Below are 18,811 nucleotides of genomic sequence, written 5' to 3'. Positions count from 1 at the left end.
AATGCAGCCACTCTGACTTAATTATGTTTGTAGATAAAGGAATAATCCACTGAATTGCAGCATTAGTCAGGTAACAAAAGTCCACTAGTTTATCTTATTTCTTGTTTATATGATGCATTGAGTAAAGGCTTGGCCTTGGTTCATCATCACTGTACACCTCCAATTTTGCCTGTTGACCTTATGTATCACTTTGCAAGCAGGTTGGTTATCTTCTTTTGAATTATAAATTAATGAAACCAAATTTAATTTTTAAAAGGAGGAAAAGAGCTGAGGTTGCATTATATAGCACATGTCTATAAGCTGGGGGAACTGAATTTTAATGAAGTTAAAATAATGTGCACTGGTTGTTTTTTTTGTGGGTGGACTAACAGTGAGGTGGATTCCGAGCTCCCACAAGCAGAAACGTTCATGTAAGAAATGAGGTAGCAAAAGCATCTTTGGCCAATCTGACTCATGCAAACTGGAAATGACTGCAAGTGACAAGGAGTCTTTCTCAGAAGGAAAGCAAGCTTGTCTTGAAACTATATCAATGTCTCACTTGAGTACATTGATTTATTTTTACTACTTTTTAATTTTTTTCCCTTTGGAAAGAGATTTTTACCTGGAACATCTTCTGCCCCAGATTTGTGAATAAATTATGTTCTTAGAGACACTGCAGATGCAAACTGGAGGTGATGCTGGCAGCTTTTGGGGAAGGTCTCAGGAAAAGCTGCTGCTGCCTTGGTTAATGTGGGATGAGCCCTTCATCCCTGTCATGGGGCGAGTCCTGGTTATACCTTTGTGATGTCTGTGGAGGTACAGGAATTGCTGGTTGGGCCTTGGATCATTAGAGCATCCCTGGAGGAGGACATTTGATTTGGACCAACAACCTAAAATGTGGTGTTGGCTCTGGCATGACCCCAGGAGCTGGAATCACCCTCCCCCCGGTGCACAGTGGGGATCACCTTGCAAAGCTGAAGGGGGAAAGAGGCACATGCTGCTCTTAGGTTTTGCTCAAACCTGCCTTTTTAAGGGAAGGTGCCCTTCTGGCCCCCACCCAGGCGTTAGGACAGAGTCACCTGGTGAGTCTGCACCTGCAAACTTCTCTCCTTGTCTCTGAAACAAAGATCCATACACAACCCAGTGGCCACTGTGTTTCAGTAGTAAATATTTATAGAGCTTTGTTCACTTGAGCTATTTAAAACCATTTTCCTGAGAGATCAACCTCTTTAAAGGGAGAGCATGAAATGCACATCTCCCTGGTGTTTCTCCCTTTTCCAGTGTGACTTCCAGATCCATGTACCTGCTTGTCTGTTGCCTCCTCCTTTGTGTTTTTGCTGCTCATGCAGGTGCAGGGCAGAGGTTTGGCAGAGAAGAGATACACCTGTGTCCAAGCCATGAATTCCCAGAGGGAAAGGGAACAGCCTCATACAAAGTACTATCAAGTGCTGGGAAAAAAATTACCAATTCTCTTGTAGGTGGTTTTACTTTTCCTATTCACATCAAGTATAATTTTTTGGGTGAAAGCTTTAAGTAAGCTCAGGTTGGGTGTGGAGTTTTCAGGTGATGCTGATGCGAAGTGTGTTGTGCTCGCATGGGTAATTTGGAAGAGAACAGAGTTTCCTATCACACATCCTGTGGATTCCCATGGGAAAATGACTTGCTTTCTTAGGTTGTCCTTATAGCAACTGGCAGATGAAAGAAAGAAAGGTTTGGGATTCCCTGGAGCCTTGGCCGGGAGCTCCAGCTCCATGGAGGAAAATTGGGTGTCTGACATCAGGCTTGGTACAGCAGATCCCTCTGCACAGTGCCCTGTGCCAGGTCAGCTCTCTGCTCCAGGAATGGGGCTGGGATGGCATCAGCATAAGCAGGAGTCTAAAGCAGGGCTGGAAAAATAACACAGGAGTCGGCCTGAATGCTAAATCCAAGAGAACAGCCCAGACTTGTTCTCTGAGCCTCATTCACTTTGTTGCATCATGGTAATATCAGCCCAGAAAGAGATCAGTTGATATAAAATAGGCTTTAAACAAGAGTGTTTTCTGTTCCCCCAGCACTGCTGCTGCAGGGCTGGGCAGGGCCGGTTCTCTGGGCTGTGTGTGCTGCAGGAGCATCTCGGTGGTGGCACTGGCCCCTCCCTGTCAGGGGAGTGGGATGGGAGCCACTCCTGCCGTGTCCTTCCCGAAATAAGCCACACTTGGCTGTAAGCAGAGGTGATGCTCAGGTAGGGAAAACCCTGTCACCTGCAGGAAGGAAGTTCTAAAAACTTCCCTTAACTTGTGTCTGAGCTGCCTGAAATGTAAAGGCAGAGGGGCAGCCCTGCTATGGCCATGGCCATGCACTGCCAGCAGCCTCAGTGCAGAGCTGGCATCTGGTGGCTGCTGTGACCCTCTGTCCCCAGGTCCCTGGGACAAGGGGGGAGTCAAGGCTGAGCTTGAGCTTTAGGCTGGGCCTAGGAAAGAGAGCTCAGCTGCTCAGCTTCCCTGTGAACTATAAATGATAGAGTGCCTTGGGCTGCAGCTCAGGACACGGTTGTGTGTTACTGGGACTGAAATACAAGGAGCTAATACTGCTGTTCACCACCGTGGCAAGTCCCATGATTTTGATGATTTCTGCATCTAATTGATGCAGATTTTGTGCCACCAGCAAGCCATGGGAGAGCTGTGCTTGTGAACTGCGTCCTACTCAGTGCTAACCAGCTAAAATAACAGACCAAAACCAGGGAGAGCATTTGAGCTGTCCCGATGCACTGAGTGTTTATGGAAAAGGGAAGCTGAAATTTTCTCCAAAACATTGCAGTTGTGCAGGTTTTTGTCCTTCATTAATGAGCTTGTAGGGTCCAAAACCTTTTGTAAATTCAGTCCTAGTCTTAGTTTGGGTGTTTGCAAGTTAAAAAAGTGCAGCACTTTCCTCAGCCCATCACCAGATAGCAGCTTGCTTTTAACTGGAGTGTGTGTGACCTCTTTGGGCCAGTGACACAAAGACTGGTGTCCCTCTGAATTAAAGTATGTAGTGTAGTTTCAGATGAACATGGATTATTTAAGGCATTTCTCTGGTGACCAAGTCATGAATTTTGAGGACAGGGAGCCCATGTTCCTCTGGATATGTAGGCTGGGCAGTTAGTGGGCGAGGAGCATAATGAAGACATCTACATATTTGACATTTCTATTAAGTTTCCTTCTCTTCCCAGTTAAGCTGAACCTCTCTCACTTTTAAAAGATGTAGTCAAGCAATTTGTTTCAGCTCAGCAGTGGCATTTTTGGAAGTATGTGGCCCTCATGCACTGAAAACTGTCCCTGTCCCCCCTCCGTGGTGCTTCCATGCAGCTGCTCCACCTGTGCACTGCTGGCACTGAGGGTGATTGGGATTCACTGCTGATGAGGAGCTCTTGTGCCTAAAGAGAGGGCAGAGTCTCTGGGGATTTTGCATCTGAAACAGAGCAATGGGCTTAATTAGCCCCTTCCCTAATAGCCCATCAGGTCCTTGTTCAGGAACTGGCAGGGGAAGATGTCTGGATGCTCCCTTTCTGGTATCAGAGCAGCCTTACTCCACTGCTCCTCACCTGGGGATGAGGGAGATTTATATCTGCCTGAAAATAAGTACAGATCATTCACTTGTCTCTGGAGGAAGATAAAATGTAAACTGCCTATTTTCTGTGATACAGCACTGGAAATAGTTGGAATTTAAGATAATTATCTTTATTGCTTTTTATAGCACCCTATGAAGGCTGAAATCTAATTTGTTTTTCCCTAACAGGGAACTCCTGTGGATGACTCAGAAAAATCCATTTGCTTTATTGACAAACTTGTCTGTTTGGTTGTCAGGGCAGTGTTCTCCTTGCAGGAAAAGGGAAATGCAGGTCATAACACAACAGTGTGGGGTTTTAATAGCGATTCAAAGTTTGATATCTCTTGGCAAGAAGGAAAACTAAAGTTGATGTAATTAGAGTGAAGTGACTCTGCTTTATTAAAAGGTTGTAAATTAGTTGATGCTTCAGTGGGTGTGCAGTAATGGTGCTCTGTGCTTTGTTTATGCAATTTCACTACACTTGAAGCTTATTAACAAGAGCTTGCTGAGAAGCTGCTTTTCCTGGGCACCTGGTGCCCCTTGCTTTGGGAAGGAGGTGCAGTTGTGCCTCTTGCCCTGTGCCTGGGGCTGCAGGGATTGCTGTGTTCAGGATGATTTGGGCCTATTGCTTGCAAGGGGGGTTGTTTTATTTTAAGGTTCTCAGTCTAACTGTGAGACAGGCTCCCAGTTCTAATAAATTTCTTGTACATCTGAAGCTAGTGGACACCCCTTGTGTGAGTGAATTGCCTGCCAGCACAGTTGGGTGGTGTGGTTTGGGGGGGTTTCTGCTGCTCCAGTGCTGTGGCTCTGTGAAAAGCAAAAGCAGATGTCTGTGCTGCTTCTCAGCCCTTCACAAGGGGCAAGTGTGTCCTGCCTTACGTTGGCCCTATGTGATCCACACCCCAGAGCTGCTCAGAAGAAGAGACAGCAATCTTTGGACAGCCTTCCTGTAACATCTCCCAAAATGCCCTATGGCTGCAGGCAGTGGTGTTTGAGAGATGCTGGGACTGCAGACTGCAGCAGAGATGTATCTAAATTGTTTGTCTCTGTGGCTCACCCCCCAAAAAGTCTAATTTGTCACTACCATATGGGATAATGCTACAAATCAATGAATCTCAGAAAATCATGGTGTGACATGGGTTACAAGGTACCCTAAAGCTCACCTTGTTCCATCCTCTGTGCCCTGGTCAGGGACACCTTCCAAGGTTGCTCCAAGCCCCATCCAACTTCTCCTACAGCTCAAGTTCTAAGAGGTTTAAAAGCACAATGAACAGGTCAGAAGCAGTAGGGATGAATGGTGTTTTCAGGGAGGAGGTGCAGAGCTGCACGAGAGCATTCTTTGCCACGGAGCAGGAGTCTGTTCCTGTCAGGTCTCTGCAGCCCTCCTCAAAGAGGCAGCAGAACAAGGAGGAGAAAACATCCCTTTAGGAAAAATGAAATGAGAGTTTGCTCAGCTTTTCATTGCTTTTCTTTCAGGAATTGACTACAAGACCACTACTATCTTGTTGGACGGCAGAAGGGTCAAGCTGGAACTCTGGTGAGTGTTTCTGAGCCTTTCTAACCCAGATCCTGGGAGCTCAGGCCAGGTGAGCAGGGTCACAGGGCTGGGGGATGCTGTATCAGTCTGTGGAGAGTGTGGACTATCCCTGGGTTGTGTGGTGGGACTTCCTGGCTCTTCTTACCAGAAAGTTACTCTGGCAAACAAGATTCCTTTCTGCCAGTCAAGTAGCACAAACACCATGTTGCTCTTTGCTGGAATAGTCTGAATTTAGTCATTGTCTGTAATAACTGACCATTTTCACTGTTACCCTGCACTTGAGACCCTGCCTGTAGTTCTGTTGTCCAGAGCTCCTAGGATAAGACATGGATGGTTCAGAGGAGGCCATGGAGATGCTCCAAGGGCTGGAGCCCCTCTGCTCTGGAGCCAGGCTGGGAGAGCTGGGGGTGTTCACCTGGAGAAGTGAAAGCTCTGGGGACACCTCAGAGCACTTCCAGGGCCTAAAGGGGCTCCAAAAGAACTGAAAAGGGACTTTGGATAAGGGCATGAAATGGCAGGACAAGGGGGAATGGCTTCCCAGTTCCAGAGGGCAGGGATGGATGGGATATTGGGATGGAATTGTTCCCTGGGAGGGTGGGCAGGCCCTGGCACAGGATGCCCAGAGAAGCTTTGGTTGGACAGGGCTTGGAGCAGCCTGGGATAGTGGAAGGTGTCAGGGGGTTGGAACTGGTTGGTGTATAATGTCCCTTCCAACCAATCTATAACATCGTTCTATGTTCCCATACTGCTCTTGATCACTGAGGGACTACATTGTTTTGGAAGCAATACTGGGTATTCCTGAAATCCAAGGATGAGAAATAGAAACAAGAGAAGGAAAGTAGAAGAATAAAACAGGTGAAGCCCCCTCAGCAGCTGGATATTTCTCAATGCCTCGAGTAGAAAACTAAAACAAGCTGTGAACAGATGCAAAGCGTCAGGGTAGGGTGAAGCCCTGGAGAGCAGGACTGACTGGAGTGACCAGACTGGGACAGAGATGGGAGAACATTGCTTGGGAGGAGCAACCCCTGCCTTATCTGTCAGCACTGGAGGGACAGCTGGAGTCCTTCTGGCTGGACTTTGTCTGTGGGCTAACTTGCTGAGGAGCTGACACAGCAGTCTGTGGAGATGAAAGAGGAAGGGCAGGACAGGATAGGTAAGGCTAGGTAATCTGTGTCATTCCCTACCTTGGTTTTCACACAGATCCGGTAGGAAATGACACAGATCCTGAAACATGGAGTTAAATATCCCCTTACAAATGCTTGGGTCAAGTAACAGGAATATTAGTAACATGTGTGAATTGTTAAATAGGAATGAACTCCATGTTCTCAGCCTCAGTGACTGACTCTAGCAGTGTGTAGTTTGGTGGTTTAATTACACCCCTGCTCTCTGAAGCTGAATGTACTCATTTTTCTTACAAAAAAGAACAGAAGCAGCTAATTTATCTCTTCTAGCTTCCATGTTTTTATGTGCCACTTGTATTCTTGTCTCTCTTGTAAGATGCCTCTTTTAACACTTCAGCCCCAAGTGTGTAGTAACTTAGTGCTTCCCTCTTGAAACCATCTTTTTGTACCGTAATTTTTGAGCTGGAGAAATGCACAGGAACTGATAAGGTGGTAACACTGATTGATGATGCCTTAGTGTAATCTTTAACCATTACTTACCCAGTATTTGATTGTCAGGGGAGAAGGACATGTAAGCACAGGTGTTAGATTGATGACCAGGATCCTACAAAGCTTTAGATCTGAAAAATTACTGTCCTATATGTGAGGTCAGTCTGTTTTTCCTAGAGCTGCAAATCTCAGTGGTCATTAAAGTGCCTTTTATCCTGGCCCAGGGAATAGATTTGAGAAACACCGTAATGTGTCTCATTAGCCTGACACATTTCAGTATATTCTGGTTAAATCAGAGTGCTGGGCTCTGGCATCTTGTTCCAGAAGGGCACTGAGAGGTGCTGGTAGTGTTGTCAAACTTAGTTACCCTGTGTCCAGACAGGACAAATGAGTGTGGCTGAAAAGCTCCTTATTGTCACAGTGGTCTAGAAACACTGTACCCCACTCCTGTTCCTCAGCTTTCTCTAAGGCATATAGACCAGGTCTGTCAGGGATCTGGGTATAAAGAGAATTCCCTTTATTTTTTATTAAAATGTATTTGAAAAATAAGCGAAGCCTAGTACAAGGCAATTTCTTCTTCTGTGAGTGGTCACATTTAGGTTGGCTGTTCTCCATGGCTGGGAGATCTCTGCAGACTCACTCTTTGGACTCCTGTGGACTGAAGGGAAGGATATTGAAAATCCTTTGCCCAGGGGAGTAAAATGACTTATATCCTCACACATCATCAGGCAGTGCTGCAGTTGAGTGGGTTGGGCTTGAAGCATGGTGACAGTGACAGCTGTACTCAAAGGTACCCACTGGTTCTTCCCCAGAAGAACCCACCATGCAGAGCACTTTGGGTACCATGCACATCCTAAAGATCTGACAAGATCAACACTGATTTTTGTTTTATTTCTTTATGGCCAGTAGTAGATGTGCAGTATGGGGGTCAGTTCTCCACATCTCACAGCTGTAACTTTTCTGTGTTTTAGGGACACCTCAGGACAAGGAAGATTTTGCACCATTTTCAGATCCTACTCCAGGGGAGCCCAGGTAAGTGCTTTGATGTGACACATTTGGTTTTCCTACAGGCTGTGTTAAGTCTTCCTGCCATAGTAAAGAGCTCTGAAGAGGAATGCACTGATCACCAAAAGGATCTCTGTAGATGACAAGAGACACTGAATGTTGGCTTGTTATCTACAGAGATCCTTTTGGTGGGATTCTGTTCTTATGAAGTGGTGGGAGAGAAGGGAGTGAATGGCAGATTTTGCTAAACTCCTACAGAAAAGGTCTGTGCAGACAATATTCAGTCAATTTCTAGAGGAGGACTGAGAGGTTTGGGTTAGAGAGGATGAGGCAATTCTCGCTCTAGATCTGCCTTAGCTTTAATGTGGGAGCTCCTACTTTCTGAGGCTTTTAAAATTTATTTAAATATGGCACTGGCTTTCCCAGTGGAGTTCTTCCAGTCTGTATTGCTTTCGAGTCAGTTCCAAAAATAGGGGTGGCTCCTACTTGCGTGTTTGAGGCGGACTTGAAACTAGAGCAGCTCAATTGTAAAGTATGTGTGTTCCTCAGAACATGAGGCACAGTGTTACATTTTGAATTTCTCCTTTGGGCCCTGCTCCAGAATAGCATCAAGATCCTCAACAGCACAAAGATCTTATGGTCCTCTGGAAAATTGCTGCTTAATAGTGCTTTCTCACAGTTCTGTTGTTGTCCTTTTAATAACATAGGGCAGGGTCCCTCCAGGATAAAGTTTATCCAAGTTAAATGAGTTACTTTATTTCCTTTATTGTTTTCAAGTTGGAAAACTTTGGAGAAAATTCCTCCCCTGTTAGACACTAGGAGTCAGAAGCTGTCTATCAGCCTCCTGAGTGTGCCAGTATCCTGGGAGATTCCCAGCCTTTGGGAAATGTACTTCTACTCAAGCTCTTGCCACTCTTGGCTTTTTGCTCTTTGTGTCTGTAGACCTTTGCTTTGCTAACTGGCAGAATCTGTGTTGTTCTCTTTCTCTGACTTCCTGCAAATTCACTTGTGCCATAGACATAGGAGCATCTCACCTGGGGAATGCTGTTGAGATCTCCCCCTGTGTCCTGTCTATTCATGTCAGTGCACACCTCTGGTGGTCTGGATGCTTTGAGACAGCTCCTTTGAAGCAGAGGCCAATTTCCTGGTGCTTGCAGAAAAGTGCAAGGGAAGGAGAGTTGGAGTTCTGCAGTGGGAGAGTGCAGGATCTCCTGTTCACATGCTCAGTCCTGTGTCTGAGTTTCTTTCAGCTTCTACATTTAATTTTCTTTCAGCCTTTACTACTTTTCAGAAAAATCTGGACCCCCAGTCACATAATCACAGTTTGCACTGAAGGGGACCTTAAGGCTCATCTCATTCCACCCCCCTTCCCATGTGCAGGGACACACTCCACTAGAGCAGTGTGCTCCAAACCCCATCCAGCCTGGCCTTGAACACTTCCAGGGATCAGGAATCCACAGCCTCCTCATGGAACCTGTGGGCTTGAGGCTGTGTTGCTTCCCTCACCAGTTAGAAGTGAACAACTGGTCAGTGTGGTTTCCTGCTGACCACAGAACTCAGCTTTGGTCAGGCTCTTTCTAAGGCCTTGCTGAGTCAGATACTCAGATCAAACTGGGAATAGAAAGCAGCAACTACTTTGTCCAGGAATGCCACGTGGGAGCTTTTAGCCCTGTGTGCAGCCACTGTGCTTGGTGGTTGCTCCCCTTGGTGTTACCTGGGGGCTCCTCAGAGCAAGTGCTGTGTCTTGGTAGGGCTGCACCCACACGTCAGAACTTGTACCTGCTGCTGCCACAGGGCAAACTGGGGCACAGGGCAAAGCTGAAATGAGCAGTGATGAGAACACTCAGATTGTTGGGGAAAGAGACACACACCTGTCTGGAACCCACATGGAGCTGTGAGGCATCGGTGCACTGCACCTCCATGGGATTCCTGCAGCCTGTTCTCCCTGGACACTACATTTGAGTGCCACAAGGTGTCATGTACCACAGGCTTGAAAGGGATTGATTTTCTCTTCCTTCCTCAAAGTGAAGCTCTGGACCTTCTTCAGCTGTATTTATCAGTATTGCTGGAGGAGTTCTCACCTGAATATCAGCTAGTTTTGCCTCATTCATCTCACTGTCTACTCCCCCAAGGAGTGAGTCTTAGAGACAGTGAACCTCATCAGCCAGGCAGGGGAACCTCTAATGGAAATGCTTTATAGAATCATGGAATCACTAAAATTGAAAAAGCCCTCTGACATCATCAAGTCAAACCAGTAACCCAGCACTGCCAAGACCCAGCTAAACCATGTCTCTCAGCACCACATTCTATGTGGAATATTTTAGCATCTCCAGGGATGATGACTCCACCAGTGCATTGGTCAGTCTGTGCCAATGCCTGACCACCCTTTCAGGGAAGAAGTTACCCCAAAATGCAATCTAAACCTCCCCTAGCACTACTCGAGGTTGATTCTTCTTACCCTGTCACTTGTTACCTGGGAGAAGAGACCAATCCCATCTCTTTTCAGGAAGTTGTAAAGAGCAATTCACTGCTGAATGCTGGGAAGTGGAGTTCACTGGCACAGCAAGGTGCAGCTTGCACCTTTGCCTCAAACCTGCCCTCAGCTCATGCAACAAATGCCTTTTCCAAAGTGCTGTTGTGATGCCTTAATCCTGGTCTGCCCAAACAGTCAATGCTTTAACCTGCCTACGAGAAGGAGAGGTAATTCCCAAGAGAAGTCTCTCCATGCTCTCTAAAAGTGCCAGGGGATGAACACAGGGAAAGTGTCTCTTGAAAATGACTGGAGTCCTTGTACAGTCTTCTTCAGGTGGCTTGGAGTAAAACTCAGATTTTCAGCAACAAATGGTTGGCTTCCATGTGGTGTTCCAGTGTTATTCCTGAATTAACAGGAATGCAGATACTGTGTCTCTTAAATAACTCACCACAACTTTCAATGAAGAAAGGATCAAAATTTATACTCTGAATGGTTAACCAAAGCAAGAGGACTGCTCATTTTGAATATCAAATGCCTGTGTGATTGCAAGGATGGACTTCGAACACCTCCAGTTATTTTCAGTATGCAGAAGCTGACTTCTGGCATGGCCTTAGTATAAATACAGCATAACCTGTGTGGTCTTGGCGGAGAAACACAGAAATGCTTCTGAGTTCTCTTATTTAGAATTATGGAATGGTTTGGGTTGGAAGGGACTTTAAAGCCCATCCCATTGCAGCCCCTGCCATGTCCAGGGGCACCTTGCACTATCCCAGGTGGCTTCAAACCCTGTCCTTTCTGGCCTTGGGCACTTCCAGGGATCCAGGGGCAGCCACAGCTTCTCTGGGCACCCTGTGCCAGGGCCTGCCCACCCTCCCAGGGAACAATTCCTTCCCAATATCCCATCCATCCCTGCCCTCTGGCAGCGGGAGGCCATTCTCCCTTGTCCTATCATTTCATGCCCTTGTTCCAAATCCCTCTGCAGCTCTCCTGGAGCCCCTTTAGGCCCTGGAAGGGGCTCTGAGATATCCCTGGAGTCTTCCTTCCTCCAGGTGAGCTCTTCCAGCCTGGCTCCAGAGCAGAGGGGCTCCAGCCCTTAGAGCATCTCCATGGCCTCCTCTGGACTGTTACAAGATGTCCACATCCCCTCATGTTGGAGGCCCCAGAGCTGGGTGCAGTACTCCAGGTGTGGTCTCCAGGATGTATTCAGGGCTGTATGCTGTACTGGCTTCTTACCTACAGCTGTTTGCTTTCCTTTCTACTGTCTTGGAATCATCAGACTTCAAGACTTCTGTTGTAGGAAGGCTGACGCAAATCCCCTTGGAGGCAAGAGAAACAGCTTATTTAAACTAAAAGCCAAAAGCTCAGGAAGAACAAATCCAGCAGAGAAGAGAGGTGCCAGCATGGGAAAAGCTCTGTTTGAAGTTCAGTGTGATATTTGTACAAGAACAGATTGGTGTAAACTGGCCTTGAGCACCTTCACACTGAGAATTAGTGGAAGGTTCTTATTGAGTAGAGGTCTAAAGAGCACAAGGGGAGCTTGAAAAATGAGGTCTCAGAGAGGACTTGGACAGGTTGGCTGTGAGAGCAGGAGGCTGGCTTAGCAACCTGGCAGCCCTTACCCAGGTCTGAATGGCCAGTACTTAAGAGAATACTTGGTATGAAAAGTGCCTCCAAGCCAGGGAAGCATGCCTGACTTTCCCACACACTCATTATTGTTCCTCAAGTGTAGTGATAAGAATTGAATTTTCTGAAGTAGACCCTGGAGAAGTTGCAACGTGGAAAAACAGTCTCCAGACAGTGAACAGACCTTCTTGGGCATTCTTTTCCCCCATGGCACAGCCTGGTGCAGTGCTCAGGGTGAACTTCTGGCTGTCCCTCCTCAGGGAAAGGACTTGAGTACCTTGATGCATTTCCTAATTTCAACTCCACACCACTGGCCTGGGTCCAGAGCCACGTGAGTTTCATGTTCAGCAGGAACTTCTTCCTCTTGAAATTATCTGCAGTAAAACATCCTTGCTGCCCCTGATTAGCTGGCTCTGAGCAAGAACCAGCCCCTTCTTCCAGCATGATTGCCTCAGGGTTTGCTGTGAGGATCACAGCTCTCTTGCTTTCCTCAGGGACACAAAGAGCTCTTGGGCTCCAGGTGGAGGCTTGTGTTGCTGGTGTGCCTGGGACCCCTCTTTTTCTCTTACTTCCCTAGGTGTTGAGTTTCCACTTCATCCCCTTCTCTGTTGGGGTCTGATGGGCCAGCAGGTCCTGAGCACATCACTTCAGAGTCTCCTTTGGGGCAAAAGAGGAGCATTTGTGTCTGGGATAGCAGAGCACTGGCTTCCAGGCACTGATGGGGCAGGAGTGTGCAGCCAGTCATGGTGACTGCAGAGCCAGGGAGGAGGAAGAGATGGAAACCAAGTAGTGTTGCACCCTGCAGAACCAATTCAGGCAGTCAGCACAAGTCAGCTTGCTGTGTTGCAGAAGGATTTTTATGTTAATTGTCACAGTATGGGGTACAGTGAAAAGTATTTAGTGTGCTTAAAGGTGCTGCAGAAATCTTTTTTGCTCTTGGACTTCTGTTCCTTTTCTGCTTGGCTTTAAGGTCTCAGTCATCCCAGCAGAGCTGGCTTGCTGATCTCGGCTGTTGTGAGCAGCTGTGACTGTTCTGGCTGCTGGGAGCAAATGCAAACTATTCCAAGAGTGATCACAGAGGGGAGAAAGAGTTGTGGTGCTTCCTGATCTAGCCAGGAAGAAGCAGTGTTAGGATTGTTCCTGATGTCCTCATATGCCAGTGATTTAAACTGTTTCTGAAAATGTGGCTTGCCAAACTCTTCCCAGACAGTGTGATAAAATGCTCCCATCTTGCAGCAAAGCTGCAGCCCTAAAGAAATGATGAATATTGTTGACTTCTGCTTAGGCAGGTGGTTTGAGGAGCTGCTGTTTATCCTGTTCAGGGCTTCTCAGTGTGTGCAGGAAGGTGGTGGATTTTTGGCAGTTCAGCAGACTCGGGTGTAGATTCAGCCCTCCCTTATGGCTTTTCTGGTTGCTGCAAATCCCTCACCTGCCTTGGGTCATTTGGACAGGATTGTCCAGCTGCTGGAGGAGCCTGCCCTGCCAAAGTACTTATCAAAAGCTCGGTGACAAATACACCCCACAATGTGTTTTGCTGTTGGGAAGAGGTTTGGCAGCAGGATGTCATTGCCCATGAGCCAAGGTCCAAGGTGCCAGCTGGAAAGCCATGATCAAATGGAGCTGTGAAAGAGCAGGCAGGAGACAGTGTTCTGGTTCCTGTCAGCACTGGACCTTCTGTTTAAGGTTTATTTCATACTGTGGGACAGAAAAATCACTCTGAGGGGCTCTTCAGCCTTCTTCAGCAACAGTTTTTTTCCATCAGTGGAGAATATTAGCAAGTGACACTTTCCTGGCCACCCTGTCACCTGCCTGCATTGGGCTGAGGTCCTTGGCAGTTGTGCAAGTGTTCCTAGCAGCTTCTTGTGTGCTTGAAGCCCCTAAGGCATCTGGGAAGTCTTCTTGGACAAGCCTGCTTTGCACTGATAGTGTGCAAGCTGATTTTCTCTTATCTTTAAAAGATTTTTGCTTATAAACCTGGTCCAAATCTGCTGCAAGCTGGCAGAGATATTTCCCCACCACCACCACCTCAGTTATGTGGACAGATCTTTGTGTAAGCTCCTGCTGGAAGCAAATTTGGGTTTTGGCAGAGTAAGTGTCTGCATGTGCTGCTGGATACAATAACTTGTGGTCTGTCTCTGTTCCTTGTTCACTGTGCAAGGCACTCATGTGGAAATCTCTGTCACTGGTTGTGCCAATCCCAGTAGTGTGGAACAAAACCAGACTGGGAATGAACTCTGAAAATCCAACTGTGAAAAGACCCCAGATGGATCTGGGGTGAGTCCAGTCATCTTCTACCTACACAGAATTTGTAGGCAGACTGAGGAGGAAAAGAACGAAGGCTGTTGGAGGGTTGTGACGGGTCCAGGTCTCCTTGGTCTGAGAAGCTGAATGTGGAGCTTTTCACTCCATACTGTAGGAACCTGGGGTACATAATGGTACAAAAGGGCTTTGTGAAACTAAAAATTGAAAGCTGTGGAGATAATAGGGTGTTGACGACTGTCTAAGCACTTGGAGAACAAATTAGGCTGCAAATGGGAAGTTGTTCATTTGTTGAGTTGAGGAAATTAAAATCCTGTGCACGTTATTCCAAAGGAGACTTTAAAAAAGCCTGACAGATCTTACTTGGAACTGTCTGCAGAGATGGAGCCAGCTCCCTCCCTGTGCATGGCTGAGTGCTGTTCTCTCTGGGGCAAAAATGGCAATGACAGAATGGATTTGGGATGCATGCTCTGGAAACGTGGTGTCTGCAGCGTGCAGTGCTACTTGGAAGCAGTGTGAGGTTGTCTGGCAGCACCAGGAGCTGGCCAGGGGTTGAGCAGCCTTCTTCCTCCCCCTGCTGAGCTGGGGCACAGCTGGGCTTCATACCCAGCTGGGCAGGCAGGGGATGGAGCAAGGCACAGGCAGCTTGGCCTCGGTGCTTTCTGACCTTTGAGAACCTTTCCTGGACACTCTTCACTCTAAACGTGTGTGCTGGAGCCACAGTGTGGCTTGGAGGCTCAGCAGGCAGACAAGGTGTCATGTTTTACATTTAGAAATCATGTCTTGACCTTCCACCCTACTGAGAATGAAGGGGTGTGTTTTTGCTGAAGTTTTATCCTTAATCCTATTCAAAGAAGATCCAGACAGAAGCTGCCAGTAAGCTTAAAAACTCTCTCCTCCTCAAGCATATTCCTGGCAGAAATAATCATCACAAACTAGGTCTGGGTCTGTTTCTCTTGGCTGAAGGAACTTGTCAATCCAGAAATGAAGCAAGTAGACTTTATTTATCTTGCTGGCCATTTGTGTTGGAAGGGGCTCATCAAACCCTTTGCTTCGTTATTTCCTGACTCTCAATAATTCTCACACACAGCCTTGGAAGCTGGAAATCAAAATAAATAGAGGAAAAATTAAAAGAAAGCTCAGAGTCTTTTTTTTTTTTCCCCTCAATATGCAATTAAAATGTGATGTATCCTGCTAGTAGGTATTTCCGGATTGGGTCCTCAAGAAGCAGTATCTTTGGTTTTGTGGGATCTTTTAATTATGGAAAATCATTACTTCTTATTTTTCCTCTCTAAATCTTGGAGAAACTGATCCTTCTCCAAAACAAAAACAAGCTCCAATTCTTTTGATTATGAAGTTTTTGGACTGTCATAGAAATGAGACTACAAAAAATTATGGACTCTAGGTAGGAGCTCCAGACTTTCCTTGAAGGTAACTGAAGATGCTTCCCCCATCCCACAGATGCTTCTGCCATTGTGTAAACTCATCTTCAGGTCCTACAGAACAGCCTCAAACCCAGATTTGAAAGGCTTGCTCTTCATGTTGGGCTGTCAAACATGAAGCCAGCCCACTTGACTTGCCTTTTGTGCCCTCTGACTTTCTATTTTTGTGCATTTGAGCCTTTCTGTGGGTGTACAGATGCAGATGTGGAGATGTTGAAAGGCCAGCAAGGACAGAAAAAACAAAGTTCACCTGGAGAATGACTGTCTGGGGTGGAAGCAGTGGGCAGTGAGGCTGGGGGTACAGCTCAAGAATCAGAATTGTTCTACAAGGAAAAATCTGAATTGTTATAAAATTGGTCAGGCTTTGAGAGCTGCTTAGTCTAAAAGAGCTGAAAGGCAGACAAGGTCGAGGCACACCCAGTGCATTCCAGGAGCAGCTGCTGTTCCATGAGGGGGGCAGCAGTGCTAGTGCCAGCTCCAGATGGGACTTCATTATGAGGATTCAGGTGCCTTTGTGACCCAGATGCCAGTTTATCACTCCTCTGTGTTCCACATTTCATGTTAATGATTGCTTTTGTAAATTTGAGGTATATCATTCACAAAGCTTCTGCATAGGCTCCTTTCAGTTCACCACAGGGCTTGGCAGCAGCAAGGATTGTAAAGCTGGGGTTTGGGAGGACTGGGTGGCTTGTGTTTCCCATCTGTGTAGCACATCTTCCATTTCAGCAGGTGAAGGAGCAGCTCCACAGGTACCTGGGGGTGCTCCATGGTCCCTGACTTGTACCAGGACAGATGCTGGGAGTGTCTCAGCTCCCTCCTTCCCTCAGCTCCATCCAGGCCTTTCACAGGGAGGGCTGGGCTGAAAGCTGAGACCTTTCTTTGCCGATTTAAGATCTCTGCTTATGCTGGGGCTTTGCTATAGGGGATGACTGTTCCTGGAGGATAGCCCTGATTCAGGGAAGGCTGATTCTGCAGAACTTGGTGCTCAATGATCTGGTTTGGTTTACCCTTAGTCTTGCTGCTGCTGGGTTTCTTTTCATCCAGCACTGCCTTCCCAGCTGGATTCCTCCTCTTTTAGCACAGGATCATTTCTTCCTCCCTAGTTCCAATTCCAGGCATCTGTGATTCTGCCAAGTCAGCTTGGAGTGTCTGTTGTCACTTGGAATGTCCAAGATTGCCAAAAAGAGTGACAAGAAGTCAGAAAAATAATGGGAGGGTTGCAGAAAGGCTCTGCTGAGGACAATTCCATAAATGCTGTCTGTGCTCAACCAGTACCAAGCAGCAGCTCCTGACTTGTGTGCCTGCAGGGCCAGGCACAGCCTACTTTCCTTGTGTCTGTCCTCAGAAATACTCAGATTCAAGAGAAGCTCACTTGCTGGGAGATGCTGTGGACCTGAGTGGTGGCCAACAGTCTGGCCGTGCTCCTGGGTCCTGCCAGCCTGGCTTGGGGTGAGGTGCAGACTCTCAGAGCTGCTCCATGTCTTTCCTAACTTGGGTCCTGCCTGTGCTGCTGCCAGCACCAAGTGCTGCACCTCAGGAGGTGACTGGGAAGCGAGTCCTGGATGTGGGTGGTGTTCAGGGACAACGCCTGTGAACCTGAGGATGCTGTAGGTACTTCTGGCCTGAGGAAGGTTTTCTCTGCCAGTGTGGCAGTGACAGTGGAAAGCACCTTCAGCAAAGTCTGGATGGATCCTAGTCCTGAGAGCTCAGTCTGTCGGGATACTGTGGTGCTTATTGGTATAATTCATCTTCTTCCTTGTCAGCAAAGGGCTCACAGTGACACAGGTTCTGGAGAAGAGGGGTGTGCTTGAAAATTCCTTCCTGTCCTGCTGCCATTTCACCACTGACTGCAGCTGTTCTGTGTATGGGGATAGAAAAAAGGTGTGTTTCTGCCTCAGCAAGTTTGTAGCAGATTTGTGACAGGAGAAGAATGTGTTTTGCTCCTCCAGATACAGCCACCAAGGCAGTTTCTCCTCCTGTGTAGAGACTGCAGCTTTAGAAATTATTTGGGGGATACCAGAGCCAAAACAGGAGTAAAACCTTCCCTAATGACCTGGGACTGCATTAGCATAGCCCTGTTGTCTCAATTTTTGCCTTATCAGCACACAAATGGTGTGGCTGGAACAATGTTCTGTCCCTTTGTTTCTTGGTTTCTGCATGTGAGGTTTTGCCCATTTTATGTTGCCTGCTATGAAACTTCTGATTGCTTTTGATTGTCTTCCACCAGGGAATTCTCTTGGTGTATGACATCACTAATCGCTGGTCCTTTGATGGGATAGACCGATGGATAAAGGAAATAGATGAGGTAAGTGAATGGAAGAACATATGCAGTGATCTATAGCAGAGACGTGAGGAGGGATCACCCAAGGTGGGACCTGACACAGTGGCTCTGCTGTGGAGGGGATGTGATGGCAGTGCACTCATAACTGGAGCAAAGCAATAAGTGTCTGCCCTCTACCTCTGTGTAAATCTGGAGTGAAAAAGGGCTCAGGAATGGTCAAGAAAGACAGGGAAGTTCCCTCAGAAATGAATGGACTGGGAGGTGACAAATTAATCGTCCCCACCATACAGAGGTGCTGCTGGGCAGTCCCTCGGCCACAGAGCAGCTTCTGCTTCTTTCCCTTTGCTGCTATTGCAGAATGCCGGGTGTAGGCGTGATTTCTGCACTTCTTTCCTTGTTCCAGCATGCCCCAGGTGTCCCTCGGATCCTGGTGGGAAACAGGCTGCACCTGGCCTTCAAGCGGCAGGTGCCGACGGAGCAGGCGCGCGCCTACGCCGAGAAGAACTGCATGACCTTCTTCGAGGTGAGCCCCCTGTGCAACTTCAACGTCATCGAGTCCTTCACGGAGCTGTCCCGCATCGTCCTCATGAGGCACGGCATGGAGAAGATCTGGAGACCCAACCGAGGTCAGTGGGCACGAGGCTGCTCCGGGAGGGAGGTTTGGGCTCACGGGGGGCCGTGGGGCTGTGGCTGCCCCGGTGGGAGGTGTGCAGCTGTGGGAGCTGCATCCACCTGATGTGGAGAAATGCCTCGGGCCAGACAAGCTGAAGATGAGCCAGAAGCTGCCTGTGCTGGGATGTAGGGATGGGCAGCTCCAGAGGGCAGCTCAGCATGTCTGGGACCTGAAGTGCTCTGGGGCATCCTCCACCTTTCCACTTACTCTGGATGAGGCTGAGGGCAATTAAGCTCCCAGCTTGCAAGTGCTTCAGTCAGACGGCTGTGTGGGATAAATCCAAGTGTAAGCACCACACTCCTTGCCCTTGCCTGAGCCTGTCTTCCTCATTTTGGAGGGAAACTGAGTGTTCCCAAGGAGCTGAA

The 18,811-nt window shown here is 47.6% G+C and overlaps 1 protein-coding gene across 2 annotated transcripts in view; it reads left to right on the top strand.

Annotated features, from left to right (window-relative positions):
• RAB40C (RAB40C, member RAS oncogene family) overlaps positions 1 to 18,811 on the top strand; it is a 36,548-nt gene that overhangs the window by 13,417 nt on the left and 4,320 nt on the right. For both annotated transcript variants that reach the window (XM_058850127.1, XM_058850126.1), the window contains 4 exons: positions 5,020 to 5,080; positions 7,662 to 7,722; positions 17,720 to 17,797; positions 18,177 to 18,399. In XM_058850127.1, coding sequence (XP_058706110.1) covers positions 5,020 to 5,080; positions 7,662 to 7,722; positions 17,720 to 17,797; positions 18,177 to 18,399 — 423 coding nt within the window. The remainder of the gene's footprint in view (positions 1 to 5,019; positions 5,081 to 7,661; positions 7,723 to 17,719; positions 17,798 to 18,176; positions 18,400 to 18,811) is intronic.

Source organism: Poecile atricapillus, chromosome 14 (assembly GCF_030490865.1).
Source record: "Poecile atricapillus isolate bPoeAtr1 chromosome 14, bPoeAtr1.hap1, whole genome shotgun sequence".
NCBI lineage: Eukaryota > Metazoa > Chordata > Aves > Passeriformes > Paridae > Poecile > Poecile atricapillus.
Note: the sequence above shows the minus strand (reverse complement) of the source record. Positions and strands in the feature narration are given on the sequence as shown.